Source organism: Athene cunicularia (assembly GCF_003259725.1).
Source record: "Athene cunicularia isolate RWA chromosome 17 unlocalized genomic scaffold, athCun1 chr17_part1, whole genome shotgun sequence".
Classification (NCBI taxonomy): Eukaryota; Metazoa; Chordata; class Aves; order Strigiformes; family Strigidae; genus Athene; species Athene cunicularia.
In genome coordinates this window covers 5,077,722-5,094,363 of record NW_020799122.1, presented here as the reverse complement: position 1 = coordinate 5,094,363, position 16,642 = coordinate 5,077,722, and the positions used below count along the sequence as shown (strand labels likewise).

At 36.8% G+C, this 16,642-nt stretch overlaps 1 protein-coding gene across 1 annotated transcript in view; it reads right to left on the bottom strand.

The window, feature by feature from the left end:
* MED27 (mediator complex subunit 27) overlaps positions 1 to 16,004 on the bottom strand; it is an 89,475-nt gene extending 73,471 nt beyond the window's left edge. Inside the window, exons 1-2 of the mRNA XM_026860664.1 lie at positions 15,994 to 16,004; positions 14,592 to 14,736 (exon numbers count right to left, since the gene is read on the bottom strand). Of these exons, the coding sequence (XP_026716465.1) occupies positions 14,592 to 14,736; positions 15,994 to 16,004 (156 nt within the window). The remainder of the gene's footprint in view (positions 1 to 14,591; positions 14,737 to 15,993) is intronic.
* Positions 16,005 to 16,642: the final 638 nt, after the last annotated feature.

Genomic DNA, 16,642 nt, shown 5'->3' with positions numbered 1-16,642 from the left:
AGTCGAAGGCGTCCATCCATTAAGAGCGTTATGCTGACCCTCTCTTCCATCTGTGCTGCACTTTGAACAGACAGTATCATCCCTTGGATGCATCAACTCTAGCAACTGAAAGGATCACCTAACAAGACAGCCAGACCACAGCTTTTCTCACAGCCTTCCCCTGAAAGACAGATTTGTTTCTTCCACTTCTGTAGAGTGCAGTGGACGACCTCTCTCCGCTTCAGGTCTTCCAGAGGGAAGGTGTTGGCTGGGGGAAATACAACTAACTAGCTCCCTCATCAACAGGAGAAAGCAAGCACATTGACTTGTGCCCTTTACGTATTGATGCTCCAGCTGAGTAAATTAAGATGTACAGGGGAAAAGCAAAGTGCACCAGAAGCGGGTCTATGACCCAGAAAAGCATAGTAGCGATTTTATATCTTCTTCAATCTTCCCAAAATGTGATTACAGTTGACCTTTAAATCTAGTAGATCAACTAATCAATTCTGCTGGAACAACCCTGTATGTGATCTAAGAGCATACCTGTATTTAAAAAACTTCCAATGGCTGCCTGGCATAGGCATTTTCTTTTGCTGTAAAAGTTATCAAGATTTGTCTCAATTGATTTTACTTGCAAGAAAACCACAACATCAAAACTGCAGCATCAGCAGACACTAAAGGTCTTAGCTTCTTGCAGGATGAATGCAATATCGATAGTTATTAGGACGTATTCATACAAGGTACACAAGAGGGATGGAAAGAAGATGCTAGTAATCTCACTTAATCCTAACGCTGCCACAAGTCAGGTTCTTTAGACTGTGGGAAAAACAAATGCAAGGAAAACTATAAACACTCCAAAGTATTTGCCAGGCAAAAGGTTGAATTTGAAGCTACAAACATATTTAACAGCTCTTTAAGCAGTAAAGCTTTCATGTTGTGTTAGATGTTAGTTTTACTTCAGCTGATAAACCGTGCTTTAACAAAATAACCCAAAAGAGGGTTCAGGATGATATTCGTCCATAGCGGGCTCAGAAGCGAGATAAGCAACCACTCATGATCTTACTCATAGGCAGCATCTCTGTCAGACTTCTCAGACTACTAATTCTGTAGCACAATCCTTTTCCTAGATGGGAAAACAAAGACATGCATAACAAAGTGACTTGTGCAACCCCATCCAGCAAACTGAGGAGAGAGGAAAGAAGAGGACCTACAGCACCAAAGTCCCTCCAGTCCCATTATAAACCTGGCAACGCTGCCAGTCCTGAAAGCTTCACCCTGCCCATTAGAAAGGTTTGGAAACGTCCACACATGGTATCATCATACACTTGCATTCACACAGCCAACTAGATAGTAAGTTCTTTTATGCAGAAAGTCATTAACTTCACTCCATATTACGTGCTAGAGTGTCCAAAAGAACCAGGGAATTGGAATGAAAGGTTAGCTTTTGCTTTAGCAGGCACAAGAGAGCTTACAGACTTGATCGGCTCTGTGATCTATGAAATTTCTACGAACAGCTTTGGAGGAGGCACCAAGCAGTGGAGCCAGCCCCCCCTCCCCAAGATGGCACTGAGAAAACTGAAAATGCTACATTGAAAATTCTGAAAATACAAGATTGGACTCCAGAGTAAAACTGAACCATAAGGCAAGCCAGAGAACTTGTTAAGTCTGAGTGCAGAGACAACTGCAGAGAAAACTCTAAATAGAACCCAACTGAAAGCATATGGGTAGGGCAGGGAACATTAGAATAAAAATCTAACTAATGGTAAAACACACAGTGATGTTTTTTCTTAAGTCATGTAGGAAGAGAAACATATATCCAACCTCATTGAGAGATAACCTTGCAGGGAAGAGGAAGCTATTATCCTTTTAACTGCATCTTATTTGATACAAAAGTGACATTTTCTCTGAATGAAGAATTTTTAACATAAAGAAAAGCCAACTTCTGAAATGAGATAGAGCCCAGTAACACTGCAGTAGTTGAGAATGTCATGATTTCCATCAAAAAACTGTTTTGCAGAGATTAGGAACAGCTGTTTCAAACTGAATTAGACTAAAACTGGAAACAAGCTGTCAAGACCCAAAAAATATATTTTATACATAAAAGAACATATTTGATTCAGCTGTTTTATCGTGGTGGTCAGCCAAAAGAGAGAAATAAAGTAACATTATGAGATTCCAGACGTTGTCGCAAAGACTCTCTCATTTTTAACACTCTTTATGTAGATTTATTCCTTTGAGCATTTGGAATAGGAAAAATGTCAAACAGCTCATATCACAGATTCTTGAATATTTTCAAACCATGGGCAGCTTAAAAGACTTTAAAGACACCTGAGGACTCTTTCTGCTCTAGTCCATGTTCTCCGCATCTTCTGTAGCAGTAACAGGATGTTGCAATAAGGAAAACATACTCAATTGCTGTTGCCGTGAAAAAATCAGAATAATTCACTTTAACCCACCACTTGTGAGTAACAGTACATGCACACAGCTCCTTTCTGGGCATGCTTGCAGATCCTAGGAGGCTCTTAGTGGGTATTTTCAATATCATTTTTCACAGGAATTGCAGTTTCATGTAATGAGAAGTAAATACATCTATTTTAGAATATACCGTAAAATGTCACATCGAGATATAATTCCTTTGTGTCTAACGGCCCATGCGGTACACAGAGCACCTCTTACACACCGCCAGTTACACAAGCTGAAAGAATCCAAATACAGCCACTAAATTAATCAAGACTGGTGCTATTTGTTCCAAAGCACAACTGTGAACATCAAAGAAGCCTGTGATTTTATTACAGGCTGTAAGATGTAGCCATTATACTCTGCTTTCCAATCAAACCTAAAGTAATCTTGAAAATATCCTTAGCATTTCAACATGGTCATTACTTCTCATAATAATGATATATACTAATTCTACCCAATAAGTATATTAGTTATTACTGTCAGCTTGTCAGGATATGTGCTTTTGAAGAAGAGGTATCTGGGAACAAGCCAATTCATGAGCATATAAAAAAATTGCACACTCCAAGAAATGCATTTTTAACTCACTAAGACACTAGGCAAGTTTGCAACTGCAGTCACTTCCATTTCACATGGCTTGCACAGTCTAGCTTCAGGCATTGAACTTGAGTACTTAGGTTCTCAGCAAACTCAGTAGAGCACCATAGCGTGACTGAATGCTTCACACTAAGCCAAGAATCTCACAAAAGAGCACAACAAGGTAACTGCTGCTCAGGATATAGAAACTTTTGATCTTTCCGTGAAAAGATCAAAAATGTGAAAGATTAGCACCTGGTAGAATCAATCTGCTTCCATTAAATCTTCTTTTATTAAATTCAGAGAACAACTTTTTCTAGGTATACTGTAACTGAACAAATGTCAGTGGCTAAAAGACTTTATTCATGTTTGTTTCTTGTGCAAGTGGAAGCCTTACACTCAGGCATTTAAAATTAGATCAAATGAACCGCTATACATACTTGAGCCAACCTTATATCAGAGAAAGCGATAACATGCACTGATAAGTCATCTTTATCTCCAGAACTTCAAGATTTTACAACTCTACTAGATTTAAATGCTAGCTCATACCAAAAAGATGTACCAACAACAAATGGAGTTAAGAGTGAAGTAGCTCTGAGTGCAATGCTCATATTCTCATCTCTACTCTCCTACCAACCCCCAAACCTGCCCAACTGTGGCACTACTCAAACTTCTAGGAGAGCTAAGATACTACTGAACAAATGTGACAGCCATAAAGTTACATAGGCTACAATTCTTAGTACCATGTTTAGAATGCTTTTTTTCCCCCATTTCTACTCCCAGCTGATCCAAGACAGAAGAATATAATCACAGGGAGCAGGGAGGGAAGAAAAAAACCCAAGCCCATTTCTCAAGAGGCAGCACTTTACAATAGAAGAAAAGTCTTGGTTTTCTACAGAAGAGTCATTCATCAGAGCTCCTGCAGAAAGCAGAACACCAAATTCAAGTATTCTTAAAAGCTGGGTCAGATATCTGGCCAGACCTGAAAAGTTCACCTGCAAAACTAAATGTTTTTCGTAAGAATGTAAAATGACCACATCTACTGCAAAGTGTGGACTTCCTTAATGGCTTGGTTAATGTTATTAGTGAAATCTCACACCTTTGGGGAAAACAGACAACTTGCTTCAAATTATCAAGCAAAATTTTATTTTATTAACAGGAATATTGTGGAAAGAGCAAATTGACTCTGAAAGGTCATCCGAGATCAACTGCGCATCTTTTCAATACACCTCTACCTATGTCAAAACCAAAAACCAGGCACACATATGAACAGTCATAGCACTGATGTCGTGGTCTGTCATTTCTTCTTCACATTCTTGAATTGTCACAGCAAGAGCCACAAAACAACCGATGCTCCTGTAGGGCAGGATTATTCTGGCCTCCCAGGAAATAAAAATCAGTATGCATTGATTCCAAGAGGCAAGAGATTTCAAGAATCACCACAGACCCTCTGCGTTACATGCCTTCAGCACCAGAAGCTCAGTATTAACTACTGCTGTATATAAAACTGCTATCACATTTTTGCCAAACGTACATTTCCATGAAGCGGGAGCTAGTGGTCTGAATTGCACTTTTGATTACATACAGCTCCATGCACACTGTTTCCAATCTTATTAGCCTTCAGGCAATTTCCACATTCTGTAGAACAATTATCAACAGTATCTGATTAAGATATAATAGGGAAGAATAGAGTATTGCTTACATGCAATTCAAACAACTAAATCACTCTGTGAACCGTCTGAGGGAGCCAAATTTAGTAACTCTAACAGAGAACTCCAAAACAGATTAGAGATGAGCACACTTTTGCTTTAAGAAAATCAAATAATAATCACACAAAAGGACCTGACAACAATAGTAGAGCACAACAGAGTGACATCATTAAATTTTCCATTTTATTTGATTTCCTCTAGAAGCTATAAAAAAAAAAAATCTTCTCCATACAGAGAATATCAATGGGATGTTTATCACCTGTATCAGTTATTTTATATTAGTGTTCATATTCCTTGAATACCCTTCATATGAAGGTCCCCAAATGCTTTACAAACATCTTTAATTTGCCTCAAAGAAAAGCAAGACCCAACTCTGAGTCTCTGAAAACATCCTTTGCGCTTTCACGGTGGCCACCATGCACTAGATGGTAAGTCAGGCTTTCATCATCAGAAGCAAGTCAGTCTGAGCCATCGAGAGCTGAGACAGCAGGCAAACGTGAAATTTAAAGGAATCCTGGGTCCAAGAGTTTCTTATAGTGCTCCTCTTGTTCCGCAGTCCTACATATTCTTCAACTAATCCCTAGACAACACGGATTTCCAGTTATACTTTGTTGTATTTCTCAACTTCTAAAAGCAAAGCCTTTTCTTCTGATCTAATGGTTGTACCATGACTTATTCATCTACATACTGCATTTCTGTGCCTGTGTATGGCTTAGTTTGATTCAAAGTCTGTTACTAATACAAAGCAACGCAGTTTTAACCAACTGGGTTTGATAACTGCATTATACAGCTTAGAAAGGGAAAGCAATCACTGACACATAATTCAGCCATCCAACATGAACTGTATAGAGTTCTTGCAGAGGCAAAAATAAAAAAAAAGGAGTTAGGGGAGGAAGAACCAGGAGTAGGCAGAAGTGTTTTGGTTAAAATAGAGCAACATCAATCATCTCCATCCTGAAATAGGCTAACAGCTAGAACATTAATACTTATCAAAGAAACAGGGAAAAAAAACCCACTCATTAGTAAATAAAGGTGTTGCAAAGCATTAAATAATTCCCACCAGCTGACAAGGGGGCTGTGATTTATAATGGTGTGTATTGATACATCACTTCCCATAATTAGGAAAAGTGAGACTGGTACTGCTTACAGCATTATTTTGATCAGAGCCCTGAAAAATACTGTTGAATAACAACAAACACCAGGCACAACAATAGAAAAACACCACAGCATGTTCTCAGGCTGCTTTAGGTTCGGAAAAAAAAAAAAAAAAATTATAACAAATTCCAGTAAGAAAGGCAAATTCTGTTTGGACACATGTAACCTTATTTCACAAAAGATCCTAGTGTGAATTATTACTATTATAATTCTAGGAAGATCACAGATACAAAATATTCAAACTAGAAAGCAAACAAGCCAGAATCAAAGGCTAATTTTTTTTTTTTTTTTAACTTTTGGGGTTTTTTAAGGCAAAAAACTTACTCATCATCACTCTTCTCTTCCTGGAGTAACAAACTAACCTCAGTCTACTGAAATGTCAAAGAAATTCAACTAATCTGCATACTGGCACAAGGCAGCATATGTGGCAAATTCTCACATGCCATAGCATCTTTTCAGTAGTACAAAGGATAAAAAAATATTGGTAATTTAAATTTCCTTTTGTTCCAATTATTAGGTGTCAAAAATACTTTTATAGTTATACATGACAACAATAGTTAAGATAGCCCTAAATTGGATTTTTGTACAAAACCAGCATAGGGATCAAAGGCAAAGAAACACACAAGTCCAAGAGCTAAAGATTCCAGGGACATCCAGCTGAGGAGGGAAGATGCATCCTCCAAAAAGAAGATGGACATAACTGATGCTTTCCATTCCCAGAGCCCCCAGATGCTGCTTTAGGCAGGATCTATAGGAAGAATAAAACTCATCCAACATACAGCAGCTGATGATTCAGACTTTAGTTTTACTGTTGCTACTACACCAAACTTTCCTGTTTTCATCATGGTTTTCACTGCTTCTCCCTCTCACTACCTTCACTTTTTTTTAAAAAAAAAAAAAAACCAAAAAAAGCATAACTCAGAGACCCTCTGAAAAACGTCATGTCCCACCTTCTTCCTTCTCCAGTAAAGTACACAGAGACTATTGCAATTCCTGTCTGTCCCCCCCTTTACATTTTGGTAGAAGCACTTTTTTTCCCTGATCATTGCTCTTCCAGGGCTTTTCCCCCCATCACTGTAACATCAAGGTTAATTTGCACACTACCTGAATTTGCCACCCCTGCCATTGCCAGTCACTAAAATGAACCGTGTAACAATGAAAGTCAGTATTCTCCAGGCATACAACTGAGCAATAATTAATAACTACAGCAGTTGGAAGCAAAGAGGTAACGACCTGTTTCCTAGTAATATTTAAAAAAAAAAAAAAAAAAAAAAAAAAAAAAAAAGCAAGGGCATTTCACCAAAACATTTGCCTAAGATCGCACAAAATTAAAATCCCTTAAAGGGCATTTTTCCAGACTGCCAGGCAAACAACATTAGTCACTAGCTGTATAATACCTGGCATCTACAAAAGCCTTTCTTTCTGAAGAACCCAATGCACTTGAGACACATTTAGACTAGAAACTCTCCCAAGAAGTAGGTTAAATATTATTATCCTATTTTATCTGTAAGAAAAATGAGGCACAGGAAAAAAATCCTTCATCCTGTTCAAGGTTACAACAAAAATTAATAAGAAAACCAAGAACAGAATCCAACTGGCCCAGCTCCTATTTTGTGCCCCGTGTACAAGACGCCAGCAGTCCGTGTATCATTCATTTCTCCAGTGACAGGAATATAAACTCCCATGGTTTATCTGCACAGAAAAGGAGTCCACAGTGTAATCCCCAAGAGCCTTTCCACTCCAGCTCCCTCTGTGAAGCACTGATTCTGCTCTTACAAAGCAGATTAAATGTGCTCTTCAGAGTGCAACAGAGATACTCTTGTAGCGACTCATCACTTTGCTTCAAATCTTATTTTATTTTTTCATTTCTTCCCTTCTGTGAGCAAACCAAGGGACTTTGGTCACTTCAAATCTTTTAAGTAACTTCTTAGAGTTCCTACTGAGAATACCAGGATCTCAGAGTGCACTGCTAACTTTCCCACTCTTACGCCACCAAGCACAAGTACTCTTCAAAAGTAACCTCCAGAAGCATCGCGCACGCAGATGATCCAGTTACTGTGATAGTTTTCCTCAATGCCACACATTTGTCACTGATATTACAGTACACCTGAAAAGAAAATGTTTCCCAGTTTGGGTGGATAAAATCTCAGCAGTATAAACTGGATTTCCATGCAACAATATGTCACAATATTATAAACCCACATTTTTGTAGAAAAAAGCCCTGAAAGGACAAAATCTTGGCCATCTGCCTGAACTTCCAAAGAACTGCCAACATAATAATTCAGTTACATTGTCCATGCTACTGTAAAACTACATTAAATTCAAAATGTTTGAGTGCATCCAAAATTTAAAATTAATGTTCCTTGGAATGAACACTTCATTTGACAATCGAGAAGAACAAAACAAAAAAATTACTTCAACAGTGTTCCTCTACTATTCTGGTTAACATTTAATGTCATTTATTGTCATTAAACTCAATATTTGTGTCTAATCAATACTAAGCTACCAAGGGCAGTCGTAACAAGTCTGGACTTTCTCTACAGGCTCTATTGATTTCTTTTTTTGAGACCTACAACAAACACAATTTATACAAATAATTTATCAGGGAAAACATCAAAATAATTTAATAAACAAAACCTATATATTCCTTTTCTCTTCTGTCATGTGACAGAAAATCATTTTAACTCATTAATGGTAATCTCAACAGTTCGATTTTTAAATTTATGTAAAAACAAGAGGAAGCTATGAAGTAACAAATTTAAATCCAAATATTTTTTAGTGTATATCAACATGCAGATCAACAGTATTTTTTTTTCCATTTTGTATTTACCAGTATATTACTTTTAAATAAATTTATGACAACAACTGTCCAGCTTTGTTCAATTGGAATATTTACAATACACTGATACTGTAAAGTTTATGCAAGTTGACATAATCTTCTTCTCACAGATGAGTAAATTAAATCATTTGATCTAAATCCTACTCACCCAGAGAGTCATAAAGTCAGAAAAGGTGATTTTTTTTTGCTTTCTGCTTGAAGTGGTAGATAAGAGCCTTCCCAAACACAGAGTTATCATGTTTAACTCCTATCTCATGATGATAAAACAATACCACCACCACCACTCACATATGCAGGTTCAAAGTACAGAAGTGTTGGAATTGGAGTAAAGCAAATGACAAATGCAACTCTGAAAACAGTAGAACATACAATACTGCACTTCAGTCAACTTAAAATCAAGGAAAAAAAATTAAAATAACATCACCTGTTCCAACACTACAATCGTTCCAAATTTCCTCTACTTATACTGCTGTTATTATTTGAAAGCCTGAAAACAAACTCCTTGGTGCAAAGTGGGGGGAGGACAGACGACTTATAGAAGACATAGAAGACAGTATTTTCACTTGGCCAAGTAAACTCTGCTAATCCTGCTATCACTCAGCAACTTAGGGAAGACTTAGCTTGCTGCTATCCAACAAACTCAGTGTTTAAGTCCGGTAGAAAGAATAATTGCATACCGTTGGTTTGGTAGTTGATCCATTTTGCATATACCCTTCAAAAAAACAGACAAAAGCAAGTAAGAAATCTCTACTAGTGATTAAAGCTCAAATGCTGGGCATGAACTACTTGACAGTACCCCATCGAGAGACAGGAATCTCTCTCTGTAAAAGCATTTGCCTTGCTCAGTATATGATAACACTGCAGATTTTCTGTTCCACTGGAGTCAATGGAAACACCTTAACAGACACTGCCTCAAGCATACACAGGGTGAGGGTATACAAACACTCTGCCAAGGGCAAAGAGGATGAACAAATACACACTAGAGGCAATAACTAACCTCACTAAAGCAGCAGATGGAAAACAAAAGTTTACACCACTCAAAGAATTGAGTTCAAACTCCTGGATTCCAAAAACCTACATCTGACTGTCAGCATTCTGGTAGCCAGATGGGGCAACCACACCATCACAAGCTTTGTTAAACATTTTATATATGGTTAAGTATATAATATTGGTTTAAACACATCATCAACAAGGAATTATCCCCTCAAAAAAAACCCCATGCCACCCAGCACTGAGAACAAATATCAAGAAACAATTGCTTAGTAAAAGATGCTTTTATTCATGAGATCATGGTCTGATCCACTGCAGAAAATAAGCAGCACTGAGGAAGGAGGAAGGCTAGCATAAGGGCACTTGTTACAGAAGTGTCCTGAAAAAGCAAGAAAAGTGAGTTCTTCCAGTGCTCGGTCCAAATACAAGGTCACATCTCTTTTTTTAAAAAAAAATCAAAATTGAATCAGCATTTCAGTCTAGCAAGTGACTTTTAAAAATTCCTTTCATCTAAATTTAAGCTGATGCATTCTCCCCATGGCAGTTTCCCTCAAATGCCAATATACTGCAAGAGAGAAACACCTGGTAAAGAGAAGCAAGGCAGCAGCATCCTGCAGATCCAGTCCCAATTGTTCCAAGTAGCATCAGGCCACACATATACAAAACACAAACCCTTCTAACTGCTCCTGTTATCTTCAATTTCAGCTGCTCAGACACAACAACCACATTACAAAAAAAAGTCAACCAATAAGATTGTACATAACTACTAAAACCAATTTCAACTACAGTTACTAAACAGAGACAGTTCACATGAAAAAACCCCCGACTGATGTCTACAAACTTCCTAACTTAGCAATACTTTATCTGAATTACCCATACAGAATGATAGCTCATTTTTTAATCTTATCTAATATTTTATCTTCAGTATTGCATTAGAGGGCACATACGGATCCTTCTGGGAACAGCATTTCAACTGTAATGAAGCAAACCTCTTTTCTTAAATAAAATTGAAGAGAAGGGGAAAAACAATTTATCAAGTAGACCTAAATACTGTTCCATGGCTACTACATGCCTTCATGCAGCATGAAAGAATCTAAAGCAAAGAAGAAAAATCCTTTAGGTCTTGCTTGCAGTAAGATCAACTTAAACTTCTTGTGCTTTTCAGCTATAGCTTGTGAGCTCTGTTAAACACCTGGAAAAGTAAAGTTCCTTTGCAGCTGCATGTGTGTGTAATTAATGCATTTGACAAGCTGTTGTGTTCCCAAACAGCTGCTTCCATTACACAGACAACTCTACCATCTGCAAAACTATTGGGTAAACTACAGTAAGTAAATATCAGGATAGCAGGTGCTAATAAATAACAAGCCCTGCCAAGAAAAAACTTTCCTTACAGAAGTGTGTTAATTTTCCCCAATGTACTTTCCTGTACCCCCAGAGCAGGCAAACTTAAGATACTCAGAAACAGAGGAACTGGTGTGCTATGACTCACAGGAGCAGTAAAATAAGGTTCAGGGCAAGTATCTCTGAAATGACAATTAAATGCAACTCATTCGCTACTGCACTAAGCCAAAGAGTTAGGTTAGTAAATTTGCACCTGAAAGTGGGTCTTCTCAAAAAACATAACTCGCCACAGCTATACATATTAAAGTTGGAAAGCATCAGGTAAGCCTAATCTCCTATGTCAACACTCACAACTTGGAACAGAGGATTCTCTATTTATGTCTGTATTATCTTCACTACACTTCGTACCTAGCAATTCTACTTAACCCAAAAAGTTTTTCTAACATCTAGTATCTCGTGAACCACAAGGAACAATAACTAATACAGCCTCAGCTGAATTTAAGAAAACAAAACCAAACAAGCTATTACTTGTGCAACCTATTTTGCAGAAAAAAAGACTAATAGGTAGATAGGATGCCCCTCCAGATTTACAAAACTGCGTAAGTTTTATGTACATTCATACACTAAAAAAACCAAGCCAAACAAAACCACACAATTTGGTAGTACTATGCTTTAAAGAGCTTCATGTGGTTTATGGTATTTGGAAGTTTACTCTCACTATATTCTCAAAAACTAGATGAAAGTATCACTTCCAAAGCAGAAACACTGATACAAGAGGATCAACTGAAAATCGCAGCTTTTCAACAAACAGACCATTACTTAAGATAAAACTTCTGAAACACTGGTTTGGGAACACAGGGAAACACTGAAAAACTGGTTTGGGTTTTTGGCGTTTTGTGGTTTAAGAATTACAATTTCAGGCCTCTAATTCTTCTATCAATTTTACATTAAAAAAATAATACAGCAAAACGTGAGGGGTTTTTAATATATAGTACTATGTATACTGCTTCAATATACTGAACAATAATCTGCTTCTCATGAGATAGCCCATAAGATAGTTGTTATTACCAACCTTACTTATTACTGTCCTATAAGCTACTATTATCAACCTTCCCATATTTTAAAAATAAACAGAATGCATTGAAACACGCAACACAAAGTCTGTGTACTCATTTTCCCTATATTTCATGAATGTCTTTTTGGAATTGTACCACAGTCCCGAAACTCTACTCCATCTATCCTCCCCTGGCAGCCAAGTGGCTATTCATGCCATCAGTAATGCATGAACAATCAAAGAGAAAGGAAAATGCCCTTATCTCAGCTCATCAAAAATACAAGCAAGCAAGCCACAAAGGGGTCACAAATTAAAAATTAAATGCAGACAGACATAAAGTCTATTGACACATCACCACATCTAAATCCTCCCTTCAAAGCAACAGAAAAAGCCAGACACACATAATAAGAACAGAAGGTGGCCAAAAGATGTAATGAAATAACACTTATTCAAGAAGTGTATTTAGCAATGAAGAATTAAGCAGCAACACAGAGCATCAATAATGTCCTTGCTACTAACAGTAAGTCCAGCAGCTAACACCCTCACACGGGCTGAGGAACAGGGGCAACCTATCCACACCAGCTGGTTACTGCAAACCCTAGAAAGTGTACTAGTAAAATTCAGAAGAACCATTAGATAGAAATTAGCTATTTAAATGCAACTTATACAGTATCTTTTATTTTAGCTGTAAAACAGAAGTCAAATATAGCAGAGATAAAAGAAAATAATAATGATTTTTCTCCTGGAACACTTAACTGTGTTTATGAGTACACAAGATACTAAAACTTTCTGATTTCTGAAATCAGAATCCCATATTACAGAAAAGTGCTCTTCAGAGCTCCGTAACACTGTAAGTTAATAAAAAACTCCATTAGAACAGCTTTATCAAAGCTATTTCATTATCAGCTGATCTTACTCTGATAATGACCTAAAGTAGTAATCAAATCACTAAAGACTTGACTGCATTACAAGTTTAGACATTTTCAATTTTAAATATTAGTTTTAGTTTTTTCTGAAAGTGGCAAATGAATTTTTTCTTCAGTAATCTAACAATAAGAAACACAAGCAAACATGAAAAATTTTCTCAATTAATAAATCTCTACTTAAAAATTCTTCCTATCACCCATTTTCCAACCATACTAAATTTCTATCAATGCTGAATTCTACTGATTTTAGAAGACGTTAACACATATTTGTATTCTGAGAAGTGACTGTACAAACAAACATTATTGTGGTCATCTCTTTTAAATCTGAATAATAATAGATTGGTTGGCTCGATATATAAGAAGAATTTGCCTACGAAGTATTTGTGTAGTCTGAAAGTCTTCCTTGCTCACGTATTGTAATAAATAATTTAAAGTGGAATTGTTTCCTTTAATGCCCTAAATATTTTCAGATTTATTATTCCTGCTTACTCTTGCTGTCTCATATAAGGTTGTTAAAAGCTACAACTCTGAAATGTCTTATTAGGAATAATTACCGTAACAGAAATGAATCCATCTTTCACATTTTGTAACAGCTCACTAGTATTTCAAACATAATTTTAAGCAAGCTTTTAAATATTTATTCATTTAAATACTTCTATAAAAAGTAGTAAGCACGCTCAAAAAATTCAGGATGGAACAAGCAATCTGAAATATAGTGGTGCTGATACAGAGACCATTAATAAGTAAACACTGCATTATTGCAATTATTTAATAAAAATCAGATGTGAGGACAGGAGTATTGCTGACCCACAAGTAGCCTACATTCACAACAGAGAAGGAAACATACCCATCCAATTTCTGTCTCTAGATATATTCAGCATACAGATTTATGAAACTGAATTATGCTCACGAGAAACAAATTTCTTTCAACAAAACCAATTAATTTTTTAAAAAATGTAAAATTACATTAACAGTATTTGGCATTTTTTCCATTTTTTTTACATTAGTTAAAATTCAATGCAATATATGCAGTCTGAAAACACCAGGTATCCCAAAACTGTTGAATACAAAGTTACTTCTGAGACCAAGTGCAAATACTTTTTAGCAGCAGAAAATGGTATGAAAAAGCATCAAGATTTCTGATGATGACAATTTCCCTAGACCTTTCCTTCCTAGAAATAGGTTTGGAGGTGACATAAGCTCTTGATTCTCTGCTCTAATATCCCACTGCACTCTGCTACAGTGTTTACTGTCAGATGCAAGGACACAGGGAACTTTTTATTTTGTATCAACATAAGACATGAAGAAGCTAGCATGGAAAGTATTGTTCTGCTTGGGAGTTAACAACCCCTTTGAAAAACAGGAGCATACATGACAGGAAAGCCTCCTCAATTAAAACACCACTTTTACCCTTGAAAGTACATTTAGGTACATATTATGCTCCTCAACTTCATAAAAAAACTCAGCAATTTTGACACAGTCTCAAACACTCATATGTCTACTATATCATAAATCAAACATTCTGTAGGAATACACAACTAAATTACACTAATGTATTCTGTTACCTTATTTGACCACTTGTAGGCTTGAAGAAGTTGGCTGTAAAGAGGTGTTTTATCCTGAACAGGATCTAGGCTCAACAGTCCACTGTTGTGCAGGGGGTGGTTCTCAGATGGTTTACCAACTAGGTTGCTCAGACGCTCCAGCTCACTGAAAGAAAACAGAATGGCATTGTTTTAAAGTCAGATCTGCAGATACAGATATCCAAGATGTACAATCCTCCTGCGGGGACAGCAATCATGCATGATATTTCAATATCTAAGTGAGTTTTAAATGCCTCCCCCTAATTTGGTAAAAAGAAATTTAAAAAATCACTCTCATTATCCAAACAACTTAAGTGGTCTGTTAAACCCAGTGCTTCTCTGGATGTTAAACCCAGTGCTTCTCCGGAGAGAAAGTTCAAGTCAAGAGTCTTTGTAAAACAGTCTAGAAAGAGTCTAACTATGGCAGGTCCTGTTCACAAGCACTTCCAGAACCCAGGCCATCTTCTGAGCAATTCACACCCTCAGAAACTACAAAATTCTGATTTTAGCATTGCCTGCAATACTAGAAGTATTTTTCTAACTACCAAGAAGGCAGATGCCTCATCATTTCACTAAAGAACTAGAAACTAACATTGTCCTCATATAAATATACAGAACTGGCATTAGTCCTAAGCCTGGAGATGGTCCTGCAAAGTCTGTGATTCCTCTAAGCTAGTATACACATTCCAAGTTCTCGGGGCAAGGAAGCATCTTCTGATTTCCATGAGCAATTTGTACGTCTGTAGACATGCATAAAATACTCAACTAAAGCATAATAAGCACCATTTTCCTATGAAAAAAAAAAAACTCACTGTGAAATGATCTATTATTGCTTCATATCTCATCTTTTATTATTAAATGTAGTGTTTGACAGAAGTTAAGCAATTTTTAAAACTTGCATTAATCAACTGTAGAAGAAAGAATGACTACTTTGAATACATATAAAAATGGTTTTTCAAGACATGACTAATCAGGTGCCTTTCCTTTTGACGTCAGTTTCCACTAAATTGAAAGCAGGATTTGAACCCTTCAAGTGATGACTTCTGAAAAATCTCTGTAAAGAAAAATCCCAAATATCTCAATTTGCATTTAATGCAGGTTACAAAAACACCAACAATCAGGGAACTGACAGTTAAGAGACTTCCACTCTTCACCACCACAAATTTCTTCTTTATTTAACTATCATTTCTACAAGTATCCACGGCCTACATTCATTCTAAGCCTCTAGTGATGTGAACGCTCATGAATGTGCTTAGTATTTCCTGACAAAAGAATACAATAAATGTGAATAGACATAACAACTAAGGAGTTGTTGAACTGAGATCCCATTCAATACTTTCATGAGATGAGCTAAAGTCCACTGATAACATTAACTTCAATTTACCTTGAGAGCATTCCCTTGCTACTTGAAACCTGTAGTTCCCAAATGTGTAACAGAATATGCAACATTCAGGTGCTATATAAATTACAGTATTTTGGGGCAGTTATGTTTCAAAAAAAGGCAAATGAAATATACTTTAAAATATTTAAAAAATAGTTATTTTGCAAGGAATCAGGGAAGAAATGATCACCAAAGCACTGATAAGCACCTCCACTAATGCTGGGGAAGAGATAATGAAAAAGGAACCAGTGAAGTTTGATGAAGAAGCTACTCTCAGACATGGCAGTAAGGACAGGAACTGACCGTAAAGAATCGCACAAGAACTTCACAGCACTGAAATACCGGATGATAAACTGCAAAGTAGAGGAGTGTAAAATCCTACACACGAGACAAGGTAGGTCAGAGCCAATTGCTATCTGTTATTGTTTGGGAACAAGATTTCAGGGTTATACTAGATAATTCTTTAAAAAGCTGCTGAGCAAGACAAGAAGGATAACCAAAGGAATAGCACAGCTTCCACGTAGGGAACCATGAAGCCTCCTGAAAGTGAAAACAATAAAAAACAAAGGGATATAACAGATGTCTATGAAGCTGTATACAACATCTTTCATAAGATTGATTGTCTACCATCTTTCCCAACACGAGGGAAGAA